Source organism: Rhipicephalus microplus, chromosome X (genome assembly GCF_043290135.1).
Source record: "Rhipicephalus microplus isolate Deutch F79 chromosome X, USDA_Rmic, whole genome shotgun sequence".
Classification (NCBI taxonomy): domain Eukaryota; kingdom Metazoa; phylum Arthropoda; class Arachnida; order Ixodida; family Ixodidae; genus Rhipicephalus; species Rhipicephalus microplus.
The window spans coordinates 69,212,568-69,234,289 of record NC_134710.1 but is presented as its reverse complement, the minus strand read 5'-3'; the positions used below and the strand labels follow the sequence as shown (position 1 = coordinate 69,234,289).

Sequence of the window (21,722 nt, the reverse complement as noted above, 5' to 3'; positions counted from 1 at the left end):
AAATGTGGCGATACAGCCGTGAAAGTACACCTCCATGTTACAAAGGGTACAGCAGCAAATTATCGTAATTACCTACTCTAGAGCTTTCGCTCACTTTCGCTGTGGGAGCGTTTTTACGTTTTTAAGGCCATGCACTTGCGTTTTGGCAAATTAGTACACTTATGAATAACTGGCAAAATATGGCAGAGATGGAGGCCATGAAAATACCCAAAAAATAAGGTCTATACGATGGGAATTCAAGTTAGTATTATTGGCTAAGTACCAGATGCTACATGTATGAAGCTGCCTCGTAACACAAGTCGGGAACATTTACATTGATTGGCGCATCTGGGATAAGTGGCTCCACATCATGCACTTCACGAAAAACAGTTTCTGATATATTAATGACTCACTAGTCGTGTCTAGCAGTCTACGGAGTCGCGCAGCTAGAAACAGGAGCGGCAGGCGTGAGAGCATAGCTGCAAACTCGAAATGTTTCCCCGAGATATGCGTAGAACTTTTTTCACCCACACTGACATGTTCAAACACAGCTTTTTCCCGTCAACTATAGAAGCCTGGAATATGCTGCCCAGAAGGGTTCATTCGCTATCACTTCAAGAATTTTTAGAAGCCTGTTCAAGAATGTTGCTTTGTTTCTGTTTTTGTTTTTTTCCACTTCTGCAATAGCCTAAGTGAGACTGCAGTACGTAAAAATAAAATAAATATACAGCATTTCAAATAGTACGTGTCGCATCACTACGTTATACCCACAAAAGAATGTAAAAGAGCATACTCACGTCATTATACCGATACGTATGAAGTGTGGGCCTAATTCGGGCCTGGCTCAGGCCCAAGCCCGGGCCCATATAGTGCTCTAGGCTGCTGATTCTCTTGTGACAGTCCTCACATCTTTGTTCAACCGACCGCCATGAAATATCTTGCCTCTACTTTACATGCAACACTTATTTCTCTTTCTTAGGGACAAGTTGCTCGCCCTGTATTTCCATGCGAGCTGGTCGCCTCAGTGTAAACAGGTGGATGATTTATTGCCCGATCTTGAGAAAGATCCAGATCTGGCGCTGACGAGTTTCTGCAAGGTAAAGGTTCCTGGAAATACTTTTATAAAAAAATATGTGCCTATACGTGCATTATAGCAGCAGTGTATGTGCTGAGAAGGCTAATTTGCCGTCATACGTTTTGCCGGATTATGTATTTTCAATTTGAATACTTTTTTTTCGGCCTTGCTTATCCTGATTATGTACATTTTCAGAAGCATACATTACTTTTTGCACAGGTGGAAGCTGAGCAAGCCAAGGATGTAAGCCTGAAGTATAAAGTCACCTCAGTGCCGACATTCGTCATCCTTCTGGTAGGTTGAAATTGTTGAAATTTGAAGTAAATGCTGTCCAACTTTTAAGGAGGGCTATATTTATTGTGATTCTTCTCCTTAACCTTAGGAATGCAGAGTTGTGCATTGAACGAAGAATAAAGGTATAATCTAAGGATGGTGATGTAAATTGAAAATTGGTTTTTATTGCTTAAAGGACCCCTCACAAGAAATAGCAAGCTTTAGCATTGGAAGTCATGTCCCCAATAGAGAGCATTCTACCCTAGGAATTCTGCATATCACTTCATAACCACTGTTGCGACCGGGGTTTGCGGCACTGGAAATCCGGGATCAAGATGTCGAGGCAGGAGGAGGTTGAACTTCGTAGAGAGGGCTTATTTAGATTATTTACATGGCACAGGCTCTCTGGCCCGAAGCTCTACATTTAAAGCTCTAGATTGAAAAAAAAGGCTGTCTATTGAACAAGCTCTGTGAACCACATTAAGCAGCCCGCGAGGGCTGATGAAATACACTTTCATCTCCCCAGATCTCTAGATCGGAAAACAGGTCTATACGGCACTGTCCAATAACATATCTCACAGCACACACGAGTGTCATTATGCCGGCACCGCACCCAACAAACGCACATACACAAACCATACACGTGTTTGGTCCCAGCGATGCTGCCTCCTTCGGCGAATCTTGCTTGAGCGAGGTGAAATGAGTCTGTCGTCTCGCCGCTTGGGCCGACCACCCGTGCTTTGTCAAATGGCAGTCAGGGTCTAGGCGCCGCCGAGGGGCCATGCCTGGACATCTGGTGCTGATTTGAGCGTCGCTGGCTCATCAGTCAAAGACGCACAGCGTGATGGTCCGACATCCGTAATCGGCGGAAGCTCGGCATTGTGGCTTTTACCGGGGCACAAAGATGCCACGTATCACATCTCTGCATGGACCCGAAGGACAGCGGTGCTCCGTAGAGTGATTTCAGCCACGCAGCGCCCAGCACATGGAAACAGCAGGGCGTCTTGGCGCTGCTCCTTATCTCCACAAAATGAGGTGGCTGCCTTTTTTCCGTTCTGGCAACCGTGCCAAAAGGGTGGCCCGCTATACGCAACAGCTCGTTTACCGGCGGGAAAATAGACCTGAGAGTGATCAGCCGGACAGGTTGCCCGAAGCGTCATTGTTTGGTGGCGTCATCTAGGCCACTGCCGATAACGCAATACGGCAATCTTCAATCTTCCATGGGCCTTTCTTCCCTGGGATTACACAGACATACACACAACCACAGACACGGGAGAGCACCCTGCTCACACTTGAGACACATCGAGTCTGAAAATGTTTTAAAACCAACCTTCCTTAAGTATAATAATTAAACGCAAAGCAGCAATCGAAGCATCTCTCTGAGCTTTTCCTCAAGCTCCCAATTTTAACATGAAAATAATCTTCTCCTAAACTGCTTTCTAGAAAATAAACACCCAATCGATGCGCTCTCCATGGCATACTTGTGTGCCAGCGTTAGTAATCTGCTGTAACCTACCAGGCCTCTTACTCCTAAAATAAAGCCTTTTGCTTCACACTGTCTTTTTGTCTCCAAAATTTCGTGCTGCCAAAGCTAGTCGTCAGTCTCCTTTGAGCTGACAAAGAGATAACTGTCATGCTGCACGAGTACAGGACTTCCTCATTACACGTCCGAAATCACACGCTATAGCGCTCCTGTGTGGATTAACTACTAATTCTGCCTGGCGGTTACCGTCTTCATAAAAGCTACACAATAATTTCCGAACCAACTAACTCAATTTCTTTCAGCCACACCATACACATGCAAACAAAACAAAAAATAACAACAAAAAACTTTTGTATCAATCCTGAAAATACTCCTTGCGGCTCCATGCTCACTAAAAATCTGTCTCTAACGTCGCTCCTAGTCGACAAACGCTCTAGGCGTGTCTTGCAACCGCACAGCTAAGCGCTGTGCGGTTGCTTTATTAGCTTAGCTTTATTAGGCTATGCTTTATTAGCTTAGCTTTATTTCTTAAGCAAAGCTTAAGAAATAAACAAAACCTGGTACTTGTTACGCAAGTGCTATCTAGTAGCCGAGATACTTGAACTGTTACAAAACCAAAACAGTAAAACTTCAAAACAAAACAAACAAGTCCGCTGGGTACCTTTTTAAAATGCTCACGGTTTTTAATTTTGAGACCAACGTGTGGCGGTCGAGCTCTGTGGGCCTTCCTTGGCGAACGGGGGAGAGAACAATTGCAAAACCTATTTGCTTCGCCTCGGATCCCCGCTGAGCTCCTTGCTGGCGACCTGCATTGTTTCCCTCGCTCGGCTACTTCTTGTGAGCCAGCAACCATGCGCTCACCTGTCCCATCAAATGTGCCGAGGATAGAACTACAGAAGGTTGACTGCCCGCTTCTTTCTGTCTGCATTTTGGCCCAACGCACCCTTCTTTTTCTCTCCATCTGGCAGCTTGGACGCATGCAAGGACACATGCAAAGCAACTCCGGCGCCGACGACAAACGCCTCATTTGGATTACTATGGTTGAACGCCTACTGCCTTTCTTCAAGCACGTGCTCGTTGTCACTTTCCTGCCTTTACGACGCTTCTTATAGTGGTCATATATTTTGCGATATAAAATATCTATGCATGTTTACTCAGTGAAGCGTCTTCCCGCATGTCTTTTAAAATTAATAACATTACTTTTATACCACCCTACATTTACCTTCTCAACTTTATTGACATTTTTTTTTTTTCTGAACTATCGACATTAACATCACAATCAAGTGGCATTACTTTTTCCTGTGTAGCACGACCACTAACCGAAGGAGATTCGTTGCACCAAATGGCATTTAAACCTAATGACATTAATTCCTGCAGTGTGACAGGGGTATAACTCTTGGCAGACACAATCGTGAGTGTGCATTAGGCTTATCAGTTCAAGATAGCCGGACCTGGTGAAAGGTGCTTTAAAGAGTGGAGCATCGATAGTGATAGCAAAGGTTAGCATTGCACTTTTCAGACAGTGCATTAATTATTCACGGGGGCAGCATACATGCATATGACACATCATGCACATTTAAAGCTTTTGCATGATCTTTAAGACTTGTAATGGGACCATGCTGGTGCAACGGCTGTGCCCAAAACTTCTGCCTGTGTTTGTGTAACTATACTACATTTAGATTGTGATTAACAGTATTGTCTGGTAGTTTTTAATTCTTATATAAGACTTCAAATAAGAAATAAATGTTGTAAATGAAGTGTTTCATAACCTTTATGCATGGTTTTATTGTAAAGTACTCTATACCATCAAAAATCTAGTATCAGAAGGACCTAAACATGACTTGCTATGTTGTATGAAGATAGCAAATGTGGCAAAAAAGTTTTACTTTCATACAAGTGAAGAGAGTGTAAGAAAGAAACTACAATGAGAAAGAAAGGTGGGCAACAATAGAGTATGATGACACATACACTACAAGCACTCACTTAAAGCATTTGAATCGATGACACTTCTCACTTTAGTAAGCATTGTCGATTGTACATTTAGGAGTGAATCTTTTGTTATGTGTGTGTGTGTGTGTGTGCACGTGCACGTGCACGCGAGCCCATATTATGATTACAATGAGATACTAAAATTCATCAATATTTTGCTTCTCTGTTCAAGCAAGGTCATCACTTTAGCATATATTTAAAATTTCGGTCTCTGGTGGTCATTATCATTGTTAAGCTCTGTGTTCTCATGCTTGTTAGCAAAGCCAGTTTTAAACTTTTGTACTGTCTCCAAGAGATTGAAAGAACTATTTTTTTAGACAGAGTACATTATTATACAGATTGAATGCAACACTCAAATGATTTTTGTGGTAAGTCATCATTGGGACACTGCATGGCTTATTTGGTCTTGTTCTGAGGTAACAGTCTGCCTATTGGTGTTGGCACAGTAAAATCTCTAATTTGTGCATACTTTGGCATGCTTAGTTAAAATGCAGCAAAATTGTACTAAAATGAGAGGCACAGAGGCAGTGATCGTGATGACTTTTTTTTTTTTTTGTCCCAGCTAAGGTGCGTTATAATCTAGTGAGGTAAGCGTCAGTAACAACAGGAAAAAACGGCAGTAAGGGTGGGCTATACTACCAGTCAGCTTTAAATTTTGCGTTGTAGAAAAGCTGCCTACTAAGTATTAATGCTAGTTTGTTAAAAACGTGACTAGTTAAAGTAGCAAGATGATACATGCCTAAAGCATTGCAACATACACATGATTTGTGCTGATTTCTGCCTCTTATCCAAATCCAGAATGGAAAGGATGTTGACAGAGTAGAAGGCGTGAAAATGATGGAACTGGTGGGTAAGCTGAAGGCACTGAAAATTCGTGTGGAAATGCCGCCAGTTGCTGCTAGTGAGGATGACCGGGTGAGTGGAATTTCGCATTTCTTAAAAGCACACATGTAAGAGGGGCCATGGGCCAGAGGCCATTTGCCGTAATATTCTCAGTTTAACAGTGTCACTGGGGGCTGGGTGGCCGATATGATGGCATTAAAGACATCGCTTATAGCAGGGTTGAACTGAAAATTTAACTTTTACGTTACTATCTGTGAGCGAATCTTCAACTGCCATTATGGCATGCCTATTGTGATGTCTTTAAGTCTAGAGCTACTATTGTGTTGTCTGTTCTAAAACTGTGTGCACTGATTCGGTATATGCTCACTGCTATGTGGGTGCTTAGGAAGAAAGCACTGTGCATGATTTCTTCCCCTGCAATTGAGCAACACTAATAGCTTCCAGGTTCATTAGACAATGCATTGCATCAATGATTCTTTCACTTATTCATGCACATGATGAAAACAGCACAAACAAGAGAAAACCTTTGAAAGTTTACCTAGACAGACCACTGACATGTACTAATATTTGAAAATGTGAATGCAAATATGAATGTGAGATATCTGATTTTCCAAATTAATGGGAGTTGAATTCATGAGGTTTAAGCATACTATAAAGTTCAATAACATATTTTTACTGCACTCAGTGTCTAATTTTTTCCATGCTTGTTGCAGAGTACATACTACTTAACATTGAATGCATTGTTAAAAACTTGGAATAGTTACAAAGCTAGAGCAGATTATTTTAGAACAGCTTTGGTAATGAAAAACTTCTAGGTGTATAACTAAATGTAAATCTTGCGCGAGAGGCCAGTCATTCTTCCCCGTCCAATGGGAAACTAAATATAACCAGATTAGAAATTGCAAAACTAAAAAAAGCTATGAAAAATTGAATAAGTTCTTTATTATTCACGAGTTTTATGTATAACATACTTCAAAGTATGTTTACATATGAAATGTGTGCAAATCATGAATTCTATTAAAAGGTGTACTTTGCAATTTGATTCACTTAGTTAAATTAGTAAAATATGTGGTCTATAGTAACTTAACTAGTGACATTGAGGAAGTAATGTCAGCCTTGTAAGTAGTTAAGCTTGAGAGATGTCATTCTGAAAGCAGAAATGAAAGAATTCATTGAGTTAGTTTTTACTTATTTGTATCTAACTTGTACATGACTGTATGTTGTACTTGTAACTGAGCCTTTACACTTGGACCTGAGATCGTTTTTTTTTTTTTCTGAGGAATTTTCTCTTTAACCCTCTAGAAGCTAATGCAGAGGCTGCAGGCCATTACAGCCCAAGCTCCTTATGTGCTTTTCATGGAAGGAAGCAAAAGTTCACCTGCTAAAGGTATGGTGTGGTGGCAGAAGTGTCCATCCTCTAAGCACCTCTTATGGAACCTTCTTCTTTTTTTTGCAGGTGACAGCTCAGAGGCAGTGACTTTGCTACAAGAAGCTGGCATTGAGTTTCAGCATTTTGATGTGGCCACAGATTCGGTACTTCGACAGCGTAAGGCACTTCTGTATCCTAGCTTTTTTTCGTAACAGGGGGAAGGTAGGGGGAAACTTTTTTTTTTTTCGGCATTGGCTCTCATCCTTCAGATGCTGTACTAAATACTGGGGTGTCAAAAGTCACAGGAGTGAAAATTTGAATAGCGCACACATCATGCAGTTTGATTGATGATTGATTGATATGTGTGGTTTTAACGTCCTAAAACCACCATATGATTATGAGACACGCAGTAGTGGAGGGTTCTGGAAATTTTGACCACCTGGGGTTCTTTAACGTGCACCCGAACCTGCACATCATGCAGTTTAACGCTCAGAAGTGTACACGTAATATGGTGCATAAATTTTACATGTAGGGCTGTAGTCCTGTGATCTGCTGTGCTGGCTACTGAGATAAATGAAATGTCATTTGCCTATGGCTGGTTTTAGTGAAAAACAGCCATTGATGCTTAGTCGACATTCCTAATAAATTATTGAAATTTATGAGGAAGTTTTTATGGTGGCAAAAACAAAGTTGGGCTTAGACATTTCTCCCACATTGGGGCACTATCTGCAAGCTGTGCATTCTTGAGAACTGACCTGATTGTATTGGACAAATAGTTTTCTAGTTTTCATACTGGACTGGATGGCAAAAACTTTGTCCTGCAGGACGTGCTTAGTGAGTAACAAGCATCTCCCATGTAAAGACTGACAGGGTGGTCTTTTCGTGCTGCAGATGGAGTATAAGTATTTTTTACGAATGATTGCAACTTTGATGTTGAATTCCAATGGCAGAGTTGGAGCAGCTGATGTACTCAGCGCTCGACTCTGGTGCATAGCAACGCCTCCAAATCCGCAATTGGAATACTATTCGCGCTGCCGGAGCAAGCATGGAGAGCAAGGCGGAAGCAGAAGTCTTTAAATTGCCCGGAATACCTTGTGTGTAGTAATTTGGTTCCACTAATTCTACTTTTGAATTCTGTTGAATTATCGCTCCTACAGTAGTTTCAGTGTCGCTGTCACTATCCGATGAACCGCTTGTGCAGAAACTGTAGCTCTCTGACATGGAGCTATCGAACAGAAAAAGCAATTCTGCATGATTTCTCCAGTCAGCCATGTTGTCCACCATTACAGTCAAAACACGTGACTACAGCGGCACCCCCCAAGCAGGCGAATGTGTTAAAGGGAGTACGTTATTTCGAGTTCCAGTTCACTTCGCCAATTTCGTTAGAGCAACTTCCTGCTCCTCGAAGTCACTCCTTCTTTGAGTCTAGTCCGACTCTCATTAAAACACTTGACTCCCACCCTCACTCTGCTATTAAAACACACTTGCTTCAAGAGGAGCAGAAAAACTTGCTCCGACTCCGCCATTGGTATTCAACATAAGTTCACCTTACCACTGTGTGTGTGTGTGTGTGTATGCACGCGCACGCACGTGCCCACACATACACACACACACACACCGTAAAGTCCTGAGCAAATGCCCCCCTTACGGTAAAAGATAATTGTACAATATTGTGGAAGGAGGGCCTTGCTTTGTCATGGACCGAAATTTAAAATGGTGGCAAAAAAGCCTCTAAGAAAAATGCACACCTGTGCTTCTAATGAAATGCTTTATCGGACGTGCATGCATTTACTGTTTTAGTGTATCCTCATGTGAAATTTCATGTGGGATGAAAAGGGGGGAAAGACGTCCTTCAAATGTTCCAACAATATGTGACAACTCAAAATGCAACCTCAAGGCACCACACTGTAGAAGTACTAAGAAGTCATGCTGATATCTAAGGACTCTCCAAGCTTGTGTTCCTAGGAATCACTGCTGCAAGTTTCTGTAGCACAGAACAGCTTGACAAAATGGTGGGAAGAGGTGAGAGACGTGCTCAGGATTTCACTGTGTGTGTGTGTGTTTGTGGTGTGTGTATGTGTGTGTGCGTGCGTGCATGTTCATTCATTTGGGAGGGGAGACTCAGACATAGGACAAAAATAATGTAGCACAATCTGTAGATCACATTTCCATCCTTTCATATGAAATATTTAAAGCAGAAGGCTCACACTTTCTACACACAATAGGTATGTTATATTAGTTAGAGGGGGCATAGTCTGCATGCCTGTTGTTTAGAAAATTGAAATTGCTCCAGCCACAGTTCAAATAGAGTCCGACGTTTCGAGACCGACTCGGTCCCTTCCTCAGGGGGTGACTGTCTTGGTCATGGAAGTGTCGTCGCGTCGTGTTCTCTCACCACGGCTCCGGCTTTTCCTTTCCACCACGTTTCGGAGACCGTGAACGTACACCGAAGGCATTGTTCCCAGCGAGCGGTTCACGTTGGCAGGCGTATGCTGAATGTGCCAAGACTCGAGCAAGAGCCTCTTTCCCAAATTCCGTTCTGTTTCAATAACAGAAGCGCCGTCTAAGTCAATTTTATGGTCGTGCTTCTCGCAGTGCTCCGCCAGAGCGCTACGTTGCACTTCCATCTTCCTGACGTCGTTCTTGTGTTGGCGCATTCTTTCCGGGAAACACTTGCTCTCGCCTATGTAGAAGGCTGGACACCGAGAACACGACACTTTGTAGACAACGCCCGGGTGTAGCTCCCTCGGAGGTCGGTCTTTCGGCCGCGGTAGCAAGCGAGCGAGCGTCGAAACAGGTTTATGGATTACCGTGACCCCGGCTTTTCCTAGGACTCTCGAGAGCTGTTCACTTATGCCCGGCACATATGGAATGGCGACGCGGTTGTTTGGCGCCTTCGTTTTTCTCGTGTGCTGTGGTGTGGCCAGGGCGGAAAGTGGGTCGGGCGGTGTGTCGCTTGCAGGTGTCTTTCCGCGGTGCGGTGGTTGTCGTCTCGACAAACGGCGTGACGCCCGGCGGATGAACGCTTCTGTGTAGCCATTCCCTCGTAGCTCGGCGACAATCCTCTTTTCTTCTTTCTTCCTCTCACCCTCTCAGGGTGAGACTGCGTCTCACCCTGAGAGGAAGAAAGAAGAAAAGAGGATTGTCGCCGAGCTACGAGGGAATGGCTACACAGAAGCGTTCATCCGCCGGGCGTCACGCCGTTTGTCGAGACGACAACCACCGCACCGCGGAAAGACACCTGCAAGCGACACACCGCCCGACCCCCTTTCCGCTCTGGCCACACCACAGCACACGAGAAAAACGAAGGCGCCAAACAATTGTGTCGCCATTCCATATGTGCCGGGCATAAGTGAACAGCTCTCGAGAGTCCTAGGAAAAGCCGGGGTCACGGTAATCCATAAACCTGTTTCGACGCTCGCTCGCTTGCTACCGCGGCCGAAAGACCGACCTCCGAGGGAGCTACACCCGGGCGTTGTCTACAAAGTGTCGTGTTCTGGGTGTCCAGCCTGCTACATAGGCGAGAGCAAGTGTTTCCCGGAAAGAATGCGCCAACACAAGAACGACGTCGGGAAGATGGAAGTGCAACGTAGCGCTCTGGCGGAGCACTGCGAGAAGCACGACCATAAAATTGACTTAGACGGCGCTTCTGTTATTGAAACAGAACGGAATTTGGGAAAGAGGCTCTTGCTCGAGTCTTGGCACATTCAGCATATGCCTGCCAACGTGAACCGCTCGCTGGGAACAATGCCTTCGGTGTACGTTCACGGTCTCCGAAACGTGGTGGAAAGGGAAAGCCGGAGCCGTGGTGAGAGAACACGACGCGACGACACTTCCATGACCAAGACAGTCACCCCCTGAGGAAGGGACCGAGTCGGTCTCGAAACGTCGGACTCTATTTGAACTGTGGCTGGAGCAATTTCAATTTTCTAAACTTTTCTACCCAGCCAGACAGATTGCTGTCAGAAATGTTTACGTTTATGCCTGTTGTTGCAGCATTCATCATAAAGAAGCAGCATGGCATTAAAAGAAACCATGTTTTGTTTTTTTCTCAGTTGAAGTATAGCTTGCCTTGGTGTTCTAAATTGTTGTTGGAATCAAAATATAAGAAATTCGAGGAACTTAGTCAGCTCTTGCAGCAATGCCTGTATGTCACAAAAATAATATTTTCAGAAAATTCATTTTTTCCATGATTTTACAGCTCCAAGACTCGTCTCCCTCTTAATTTATGCCAAAGTTTATCTTTTTAGTTGTTTTCTTTCATGCACGAAATATATGCACAATGTACCACATTTGTTACTACATGAAAGCTTTAAAAATTTGCCCTAAAACACCTACTTGTTATTTCTTTCATAATGCTACCAGTGAAATTACAATGTACAGCATCTCATGTTATAAAACAATACTTTGGTTAATTTTGTAAGTGTATGCTGCTCATAGAATGAACAAGACAGCTGGTACATTCAATTGCTAAACGTAACCATGTCATGTTGCTACGAATCTGGTCACTTAGCTGTGATGTAGGCTTTGATGTACGTGCTCAAGTAAATATTCCGCAATGTGACTTAAACCAAGGGCTCTGTGAATCAAAGTATGATGTGGATTATTTAACTCTTAATTGATGTGCATGAGTTTCATTTTCAACCTTAATTTATAGATATTGGTGGTTATGCTGTTTTTTTTTTCTCATTCGCTTGCACATGTTTCTTTTGTTTCAGAGCTCCTTGAGCATTTGGCAAAGAAGGGAGCTTCCAATTACCCACTATTGTTTGTCAATGGAGATTTCATTGGTGGCATTGATAAAATAAAAAGGCTGGATGAACAAGGACAATTGGCTCGCTTGGGTGAACCTAAATGTGTAGACCTGATACAGAGGTATTCGCTTGCTGATGGCATCAAATTCAATTCTCGATAATTAAGCCTCCCTGCCAATCCTTACAGTGTTTGCAAAGTTGGGCTCTTTCTGTGATGACTGTGGTATCAAGCATGAGCTACTGCATCTATTAGCACTTATTCTCAGAATTCAACCACTTCGCGTGGCTGACTAGCTCCTGAGCACCAGATGACCTAAGGATCACAGTGGTTTGAAGGAATACCGTGCTTTGAAATTGTTTTGCATTTCTGTTTGATTGCACTGCAACAAATTGCTTCCACTCTGTGTTGAGTGCGTAGTTGGATCAAGCCCTCGAGAACAATCCCTCCCTGCTATGCTGGGGAAGTGCAGGTTTAGAGAGGGTGGTTGTAGTGAGGGTATAAACTTATTGGACCTGCTGTCACTGACAAGTTCATCCAACTACCACAAGTAGAGCCTGTTGGAAGATATGCCAATTTGTATGCTCAACATGTCAGTTTTTATTTTTATACTGTCAACCTTCATGGAGGGTTATAACAGAGAGGACAATACAATGACATATTAGTCGAGCCCACTTATAACGAACCTGAGCCTGACGCGGCATTTGTTCGCTGTATCCCGAAGTTCGTAGTAAATGAAACACAGCTTTTAAAAAAGTTGTGAGTGAAAACACAAACCTTTTTTTGCCCAAAAAAGTCCGTGATGTACGTGTTTAGAAGGGCAGAAGCGATAAGGGCGGTCTCGAGTTTATTTCAAACGGCAGCGTGCTCATTCGCCGAGGCCCGTGGCATAAGCTGCACAAGGCACTGGCTCCAAAGTTTCGTCGTTCTCTCCATCCAATTCCTGCAAATCACTCTTGCCACGTACTTCATTCACAATGCCTTAATCTGTGCACGGTTTCGCGGTGTCGGCATCATCATCGGCCGTAATTAAACCATTGCAACAGATGTCCCACTTGCTCTCTCATGTCAGAGTCTACGGCGCTCTTTCACAAATCGCCGCCACATTGGTCCAGTTAAGAAGCGTTAGGCTCGGCATCAGGCCCGAAGCCGACGAAGTCGGCCTCACGAAAACAGTCTCGCGCGCATGTAGCCGTCACCGTCGCCCACGAAATATTGACCATCTCCACAGCTGAATACTGGGACGCCCAAAGTGGCAAGTTGTCTGCCAGGTGGTCAACAGCTATGAGCAAGCGCTCTGCAACGCGGCACCTAATGCGCGGATTACTCCCAAGCCAAGTGGTAACACTTTCTCCGTTTTGTTGAGCGGCAGGAAAAAGCGTGCAAGTCCTCCCGTCTGCCATCTTGACCACACACAAACACCAAGAGCGAGCAAAGCGTGCACAAGCGACACACATGCCAGAATGCGTGGAACAGCTCTCGGCCCGTTTCTAGTCAGAAAACGAAACTTCTGAATTCGAGCCAGCGTGCCTGGCATTGCGCAGTGGTGGAGACGGGTGAAGGGGTTGTGGTCAAGAGAGGAGAGCCGATTTGCGAGAGAAGGGCAAGGAGTTGCGATAGAGGGAAGAGAGGGGAGGATACCGCGGGAGGGCGACTCTGAAAACCGAAACACGCGGGAAGAAGGCAGGTCAAGTAGCTTGCTTGAAAGGTCCGCGAAACGCGCCGCTCGCCCGTAATAAATCTTGAAAGAATGCCTACACATGCAGAGGTCAAAGCACAGCCTCCTGGATCGACGTGCGCGGCGGTGTTCGGTGGCCGTGGTCAAAAAGTGGTTTGTTGCACCGGCAGATTTGTGTGGCCTCACCGACTTCGATATTTCGTGATTCGTTTGGCGCAAATTAACAGCCATTCTCGTGCTTCCGCACACGTGCGGAGGGCATGCTGAGCAGAGTGCGAAGTGAGCGAGAACAGGTCCTAAACACAAAACGAATCGCGAATTATCGGAATCGGTGGGGTAGCGTACGCGCATGCACTAGACGCAGACGATCAGATACAGTCGATGGCCGATGATGTTGGCAAATGGTGTGGTCACTCCATGATGGCGACACCGACAGTACCAGCGATCAAAAACAGGGGAGATGGCGGACCGGTCCTCGAAAGATCGGTGGCAGTGTGAAAACACGGGCCTCGTATGGCAATGCAAGGTGCTCAGAATAGCGGGGGGGGGGGGGGGGGGGGACAAAGGACGAAGGGGTAAAATGATATGGATTTAGCGAAACTCAGTTTGAGCATGAAGGAAAGGTACTATACAGTCAAGAAGGGGGAAAAACAGACGAATGTGTGAGCACTCACACTGTCGTCTGTTTTTGTCGTCTGTTTCGTGTAATTGTTACCGCGAGGTACTTTAACTGGTGAGCATATACCAACAAGTGTCCACCAATGCTGTGCGAATATGAATGAATAGTTTTCCTTTTGATGATGTGTATATAGGAATATTTGGAATAATTCATTGCCATTCTCCATTTCCTACACCAATCATCTAAATTTTGCAAAATATTATAAATTTTGAGTTGGTCTCTAGCTTGGTAATTGTGGCGTAAATTAAGCAGTCATCTGCAAAAAGTTTCAGCTGAACACCCTCTTCTGCTGCGCTACTGATATCATTGATATAGTGGAGAAACAATAGTGGTCCCAGTACTGAGCTTTGGGGCACTCCTGAAAGCAAAGCTAAAGGATCTGATAAATGACCATCCAGTTTTCCTAACTGTGTATGGTTTGTTAAATATGCTTCAATCTATTTTATTACTGGCTCATTTAAAGCATCACATAATTTGAAGATTAAATGGCTATGGGTACTTTATTAGATGCTTTTGTGAAATCCATGCAAACCACATCAACCTGTTGTCTTATATCTACAGAAGCGCAAAAATCGTGAATTATTTCTATTAACTGCATAACGGTTGATAGCCCGGTTGGGAAATCATGTTGGCAAGGGTACAGCAAAGTGTTCTGATCTAGAAGGCTGAGTATATGTTCTGTTATTAATATGCTTGAATGCTTTGCAAGTGACTGAAGTAAGCAGGGTGTGTACAAATCCTTCAAATCCGTGGAAACCCATGAATTAGCAAAATCCGTTTTCAAGGCCCTTGAAAGTTTTTCTCGTCCTTGAAAATCCTTGAATTCCCTGAGCAGTGCACTCTCATATCAACATTGTGGCCTCCTAAACATGGGTGGATCGGCTAGTGAACCTGTCAAACTCGCCATTTGAAGAGCAGTAATGTGGTAGGGGCACACGGGGTTTTGTTTTGCAGAACTGCACGTGGAAAAAAAAACAGCAAGTTTTGTGGCGAGGGCGAAGCAGTGAAAGTAATAGCAACAATGTTACACAAATAACAGCAAGCAACTCGCTACGCACAGTGCTTCGCTTAAGCACAAAGGACGTACGAAAATAACATGCACAGGATGAATGCTAAAGAACAACTGTGTCACGGCTCTACATATGCGCGAAAATGGCCATTTTTCGTATGTCTCGAGAATATTGTTTTGTCAGTATGAAAAGCACTCTAGGATGCATTGCAGCAAACCAAATTTTACAGGGTGTAATGCTTTTTCGAAAAAATATATCTTGCAGAACACCGAATATATTTTAGAATGAAGAAAATTGTGAAAAGTATGTAAATTTTGGTGGCCAGCTGGTGAAAAGTGCAATAGAAAACAGTAAAATGCAAAAATATTCAAAATAAAGAAAATTCAAATATATACATTTTGAAGATAAATGGCCCAGGACCACGATAAACAATAATAGGAAATGTTTCTATTCACATAAACAAAGAAAATTGGAACCAAGGTGCTGCTTCGTAGCTCGTGCTATGCTGTGAAGCATTGCTTGGTTTTTCTTGAGACACAAGCAAGCTCGTACACATTAAAAAAAATTTTTTTTTGCTATAAAAGCTTCCAGGTGTTCAATTATAGATGTATATCCGTGATGAAAATAATGCTTCTATAAACAAGATGTCCAATGAGCTTCGTTATTTTGTCTAGCATAACCTCTTTCCATGAGCTACTTCTTTCAGCATAGGTTGGCGTTCCTATATATGCATGCGAGCATATTTCTTAGAAGTTTGCACATCGTATTAAAGAAAGGATACAGTATGAAGTTCCAAAACGTTTCGCGCTGCTCTATAGTCAGGGCCAAGATGTGCTCCGGTGGCCTCCTTGTCGTGAGGAGAAGCTCTGCAGCCAGCGCCACAGACCGAGCCCCAGCGTAGTGTCGAACGTAACCACAGTGGCTATAAGATCGTCACAAAGGTAGCTACACACTTGCGATGGAGAACACAACTTGATCTGTAAACAAAACAAACCCATGAACGGCTGCGGATGTCTCAGGCTGGCACAAAACATCATCGCTACAAAGCTTGAAGCTGGCGTTCTGTCACCCTCGGACTCTAAGCTCGTCCTTATCAGTTCAGGTGGGGTTGCAAGGCAGTTTCGAGTGGTGCGTGTGTTTTGAAGTGCTGGTGCGTGCCCATGCGCACATGACGATGACTAGTGACATTAAATGATCGAGAGGATCGACTAGTGACACTAGATGCGACCCTGTGTCTGACATAACGATACAAGTGAAACTAAAACTGCTAGAAACTGGCTGAGAAGGCTACCTCAATACTTTAAACATGTGATGGACCTTCGAAAACATTTTTTTAGAATTATTTTGCCAGACTCCCAGCAACAGCTTTTTATTGAATAGCTGGCATAAATTACCGGCAATTATTACTACTCAACACTGTCAAATTGCGAAGCTGACTATTTGATTTGATATTTTGCTTGCAAAGGCTCTTTTGATTATGGACCTTCAATGCTACTCTAGCATAATCTCGAGGGGCATGCACATTTGTCAAGTTCGCCAGCCCAGTGCATTTTCCAACAACACACGCACCCTGGTTTGTGCAAATATCTTTAAAAAACCACTATGTTGCCCAAAACGGGCAAATTCAAATTGATTCTGAAAGTTGAGTGGCTGGACTAACTACTAGAAAGTGCTGGGTCCACGAGAAACAAATTTAACATGCCAAAATAGACGAACCGAACCATTCATCACTGGTGATCGTTTTAAATAAGCACGGTAATGAAAGAGTTAAATACAAACAAAGATGCTTGAAAAGAATACACAGGTATTTAACACTGAGTGTGAAGTAACAACTGTCACAGTTGTTACTTGTGCACAACCCAATGCTCTTAAATTTTTTGTTCTTGAAAACAGCTGCGCTTGGAGCATGGCTTTTGAGTTGTTGGGAAAACAGGTTTCTGTCTGCCTTTCCAATTGCACTGAGAGGGCATAATCTCACAGGTGGGCATGACTGACTCCTCTGCAGTGCGCCACTCGCCACCAAGGCATTATCGAGGCAGCTGCCGCTGTTTTAGTGCAGGTTGGGGCTACTGCATGGTGTTCCACCGACTTAGACTGGTCATTGTGTGCAGCAGTAATGAATGTGTTAGAAACCATACAAAAACATAATGTGCATTCAACACACTGTGTGCACAGTGATGATATTGAATTGTCCTTTAAGTTGTGCAGCTACGGTTATCCTGTGTAGGTGCGCAGCACCACATCTACGAACTGTAATCGCTGAAACGCTGAGTTTAAGCTACATGAGCACGCGAGAAAGAAATCGGGTCCAGCCCACGCTGAAGAAGGGCTCTAAATGAAGTGATCGAACTAGTCAACCGGCAATAGACATGCTTTCTTCCTCCTATGTCGCCACTGCTGTCTGTTCTGAAACAGTCGTACAGACCTGCTGCTAAAGTGAAATCTGTGCTCGCATAGCTTTCTAACCTTTCCAGCACAATGCTCTGTGCTTTCCTGATAGTGCCTTATATTTCCCTTCCAGACTGGAAAAAAAAAAAAAAAACGCTCTAGCACGGGCTGCATGCTTCTTCCGCGTGCAGCTGGTGCATGGCCCTGCAAAATGGCGACCCCGCCCCTACCGCTTCTCGCACATGACGTCAAGTTCTTGCCTCCTATACATTTGTTTATCTTTGTATAAGTCAAATAACATTAAGCTGAAAGTTTTGAATATGTTTGGTAAACTTTACAGAGCATACAGTGCAGAAATCTGAACTGCTGTATGAAGAGCACACTGTGTTGCGTTTTTTTTTACTGTTTAGGACTTTCAAAGTGATCCAGGCTACTCATTGTTATATCATTAAGACATACGTTTATTTATCTTTACATAAGTGAAATAACGTTGCACAGGTCGTTTTGAATGTACTTGAGGGACTTCAAGCCTATGCTGAAAAAACTTCGACCGCTTTTGTGAGCTTTAGTAGTGCGTTGTGATCTTGAGAAGTTATGAATACTAGATGTTTTTGTTATAATTACGATATCTATTTATTTATTATAAGTGCAATAAGATGAGTCATTTTTGATAATTTTATAGGCGAAAATTTTAACTTTGCATGCCACTTTGAGTTCTAGAAAATTTGTGACAGGTCGTGGAAAGTTCTTAAATATCTCTGAATTTTCGCCTTGGAAACCTGTGTAAACCCTGAATTATTGCCTGTTTTGGTTGCTTCCTTTAAATACAGGAATAGCAAAAGCGGTGTGCCACTTTTGTGGCAGCCCCGCCGCGGTGGTCTAGTGGCTAAGGTACTCGGCTGCTGACCCGCAGGTCGCGGGTTCGATTCCCGGCTGCGGCGGCTGCATTTCCGATGGAGGCGGAAATGTTGTAGGCCCGTGTACTCAGATTTGGGTGCACGTTAAAGAACCCCAGGTGGTCGAAATTTCCGGAGCCCTCCACTACGGCGTCTCTCATAATCAAATGGTGGTTTTGGGACGTTAAACCCCACAAATCAATCAATCAATCACTCTTGTGGCAGTGAGTGCGTTGCATAAGATTTTTGAAACATGATAGTTAGATAATGAGACATCCATTCCGAAAATCCCTGGAGAAATAGAGTTGGTATGCCATCAGGACTGCTAGATTTTTTTGTGTCTAAATTGAGTAAGTGTTAAAATACCCCTGCCCTAAATATTTCCAGTGTTTCCATTCAAGCATCCTTTTATTATGTCTCCTGATGCACGGAAGGCTCTTTATTTAGTGCAGCTAGTTCAACTACTAGTAATTAATTGTAGGCGGTTCGTCTGACATCATCGGTATCATTTTGAGAATGTCCTACTGTGGCGCATGCATTCTTGTGCATTTACCTTAATTTTTCGGTAAGTAGGACGCTGCTCATGATAATATTGTCGTTTTAGACATTGTCATATATTAAGCTTTCACTCTGATGTAAATTGTTATTTGACTTTAGTGTCCCTTTCATTTCATTTATTTCATTTATCGATACTGTCAGCTCTTTGCGGGCTATTACAGGAGTGGAGTTGACTCATATAAGACAGAAATGTGCATAAGAGAAACATAAGAAAAAGAACCTTCACTACTGGAACACATAATTTCAGAGCACATACAACAAATATATCATAATGGCTAAGCATATAGTTTAAACAGAGAAGTTAGTGAAAAATAAGAAAAGAGAGCATCACTGCCGAAATACATATCATATTTTGCACATAACAACACACATAATAAATATCATAGCCAAGTTACAAAGCACGTAATTCACACATATTCACAATCTTAGCGCATGGTATCAGAGTGCACTGTATGTTTTATTGCTTCTAAAAAGTCAGTAAGCGATTTGATTTTCACAACCGAATCTGGCAACGAATTCTACTGCTGAATCGCCCTGGGGAAGAAGCTGTACCTAAAACAGTCATTATGAACTTTGGGGGGTGGTATGTACATACTGTGTCTGTGTCTTGACGTTTCTTGTGTTTTGATTTCAAAGTACCTGTCGTAGCTTATTTTAACGTGATTATGAACTATTATGAAAAGGAATTTCAGCCTTTCATATTAGGTGCGTTTTTGTAGAGGTAAGAGCTCTGCAAGTTTGCATAATTTGGTAGGTGAATGGAAACGACGGTATTTATTAAATATAAACCTAGATCTAAGTCGCTGTATTTTGTCTAGTTTCAAACAGTTAGTTTGGTATAGGGATCCCACACTACTTTAGCATATTCGATTATGGGTCTTAGCAAAGTTTTATAAGCTAAAGTTTTAACTAAGGGAGAGGCACAGTGGAGGTTACGTCTCAGGCCCCATAACACCTTGTTAGCTTTGGAACAAAGTTCCTCAACATGAAGATTCCAACGCAAGTCGTGTGTAAATATGAGACCTAGGTATTTATATTGCTTAGCCTGAGTAAGTTCGTGACCGTTAATACTGTACGGATAACTAAGAATGTTCTTTTTTCTAGAAGTGGACATAAAATCAGTTTTTGTTGGGTTAAGCTGCATTTGCCACTGATCGCACCATTTTTTAATTCTCTCTAAGTTAAGATTAAGTTCGGCCTGGTCGCTCGGTGGCTGTACATTTTTGTATATTATGCAATCGTCGGCAAACATTCTTATTTCGGTAGTAATATTTTTTGGCAGATCGTTTATAAACACCAGGAACAAGAGGGGCCCCAAGACACTACCCTGGGGCACCCCAGATACCACAGGCGATAAACCATATTGGTGGTGCCCTAGTTAGACATATTGTTCTTGGCGTGCAAGATAGGAACTGAACCACCGGGTGAGGGCAGAATTTTTAAAGGTACTATCGATTTTAAGTAAGAGCTTATTGTGCAACACCTTATCGAAAGCCTTTGCGAAGTCTAAAAATATTACGTCGGTTTGACCACGGGTATTAACTGTGCTAGATAAGTTGTGTACAAGCTCAATAAGCTGAGTAACGGTGGATAACCCTTTTCTAAAACCATGCTGACAGGAAACAAATTATGTTCATCGAGATAGGTTAGCCATTGCTTTGATACAATGTGCTCTAATATTTTTGAACAGGTGCTTGTAAGCGATATAGGTTGGTAGTTGCTAGCGTGAGATGCGGAACCGCCTTTGTGTATGGCCACAATTTTTGCACGTTTCCAAGCACTGGGAAAAGAGCCACTATTAACGGATGATTGAAAAATTAATGTCAAAAATTTCAATGACCATTCGGCATATCTACAAAGAAATTCATTGGGAATATTGTCAGGACCAGGGCTTTTTTTGGTATTTATATGAAGCAAGAGGTTTAGAACGCCCTCTTCAGTGATGCTTATATCCTGGATAGGAATCATATCTAAGGAATCGCTGATGTTGGGTACAGTACCATCATCGATTGTAAAAACTCACGAGAAGAAGGAATTAAACGCCTCTGCCTGATCCTTGCTACTTCTATGATTAGACATACTACTCGGCCTGGTCGAAGGATTCATGTACCTCCAAAATTTGTCTGGGGATTCTTTCAGAAATTGTTTCAACATTCAGTTATGAAACTTATTTTTAGAACTCTTCACACTTTGCCGGAGGCTTTTACTTAAAACCTGGACGTTCTTCTTTTTTTCAATGCTTGCATTGACAGAGCACACCTTTCGCTTACGTTTAAGCTTTCTTTTAGCGTGTATTATATCGCGCGTAATCCAAGGGTTTCGTTTTCTCACATTTTTTACGACGTTTGGGAATGAATTGTAGGATCCAAAACATTATCGTAGAATGAAAAAACCGCCACAGTTCTTCTGTTGAACGAGATGTTCAGTACATTTCCAGAAATGAATAATATGACTGCTCCAGATGTTCTAGTATGGCTAAGTAGTTTGCGGCACTAAAATTTGGGATCACAAGTTTTTCATCATTGTGCATGACATTGACATACAGATCTAAAGACAATAAAACCATTTTATGATCGGAAAGACCGTCCTCAATTTCACACATACCAAAAAACGGGAGCAGTGATCCAGATAAGAACATCAAATCAAGTACTGAAGAAGCGGTTGGACCCGCACGCATACAAGATGAGACGACCTGAGTCAGATCGTAGCAGAAAGCGAGCTCTAGCAGCTGATCACCTTTAATAACTTCG

The 21,722-nt window shown here is 43.0% G+C and overlaps 1 protein-coding gene across 4 annotated transcripts in view; it reads left to right on the top strand.

Moving 5' to 3' along the window:
* LOC119183234 (glutaredoxin 3) overlaps positions 1-21,722 on the top strand; it is a 58,334-nt gene that overhangs the window by 2,489 nt on the left and 34,123 nt on the right. For all 4 annotated transcript variants that reach the window (XM_075877083.1, XM_075877079.1, XM_075877081.1 and 1 more), the window contains exons 2-7: positions 959-1,076; positions 1,274-1,348; positions 5,598-5,714; positions 6,945-7,029; positions 7,099-7,188; positions 11,730-11,886. In XM_075877083.1, coding sequence (XP_075733198.1) covers positions 959-1,076; positions 1,274-1,348; positions 5,598-5,714; positions 6,945-7,029; positions 7,099-7,188; positions 11,730-11,886 — 642 coding nt within the window. The remainder of the gene's footprint in view (positions 1-958; positions 1,077-1,273; positions 1,349-5,597; positions 5,715-6,944; positions 7,030-7,098; positions 7,189-11,729; positions 11,887-21,722) is intronic.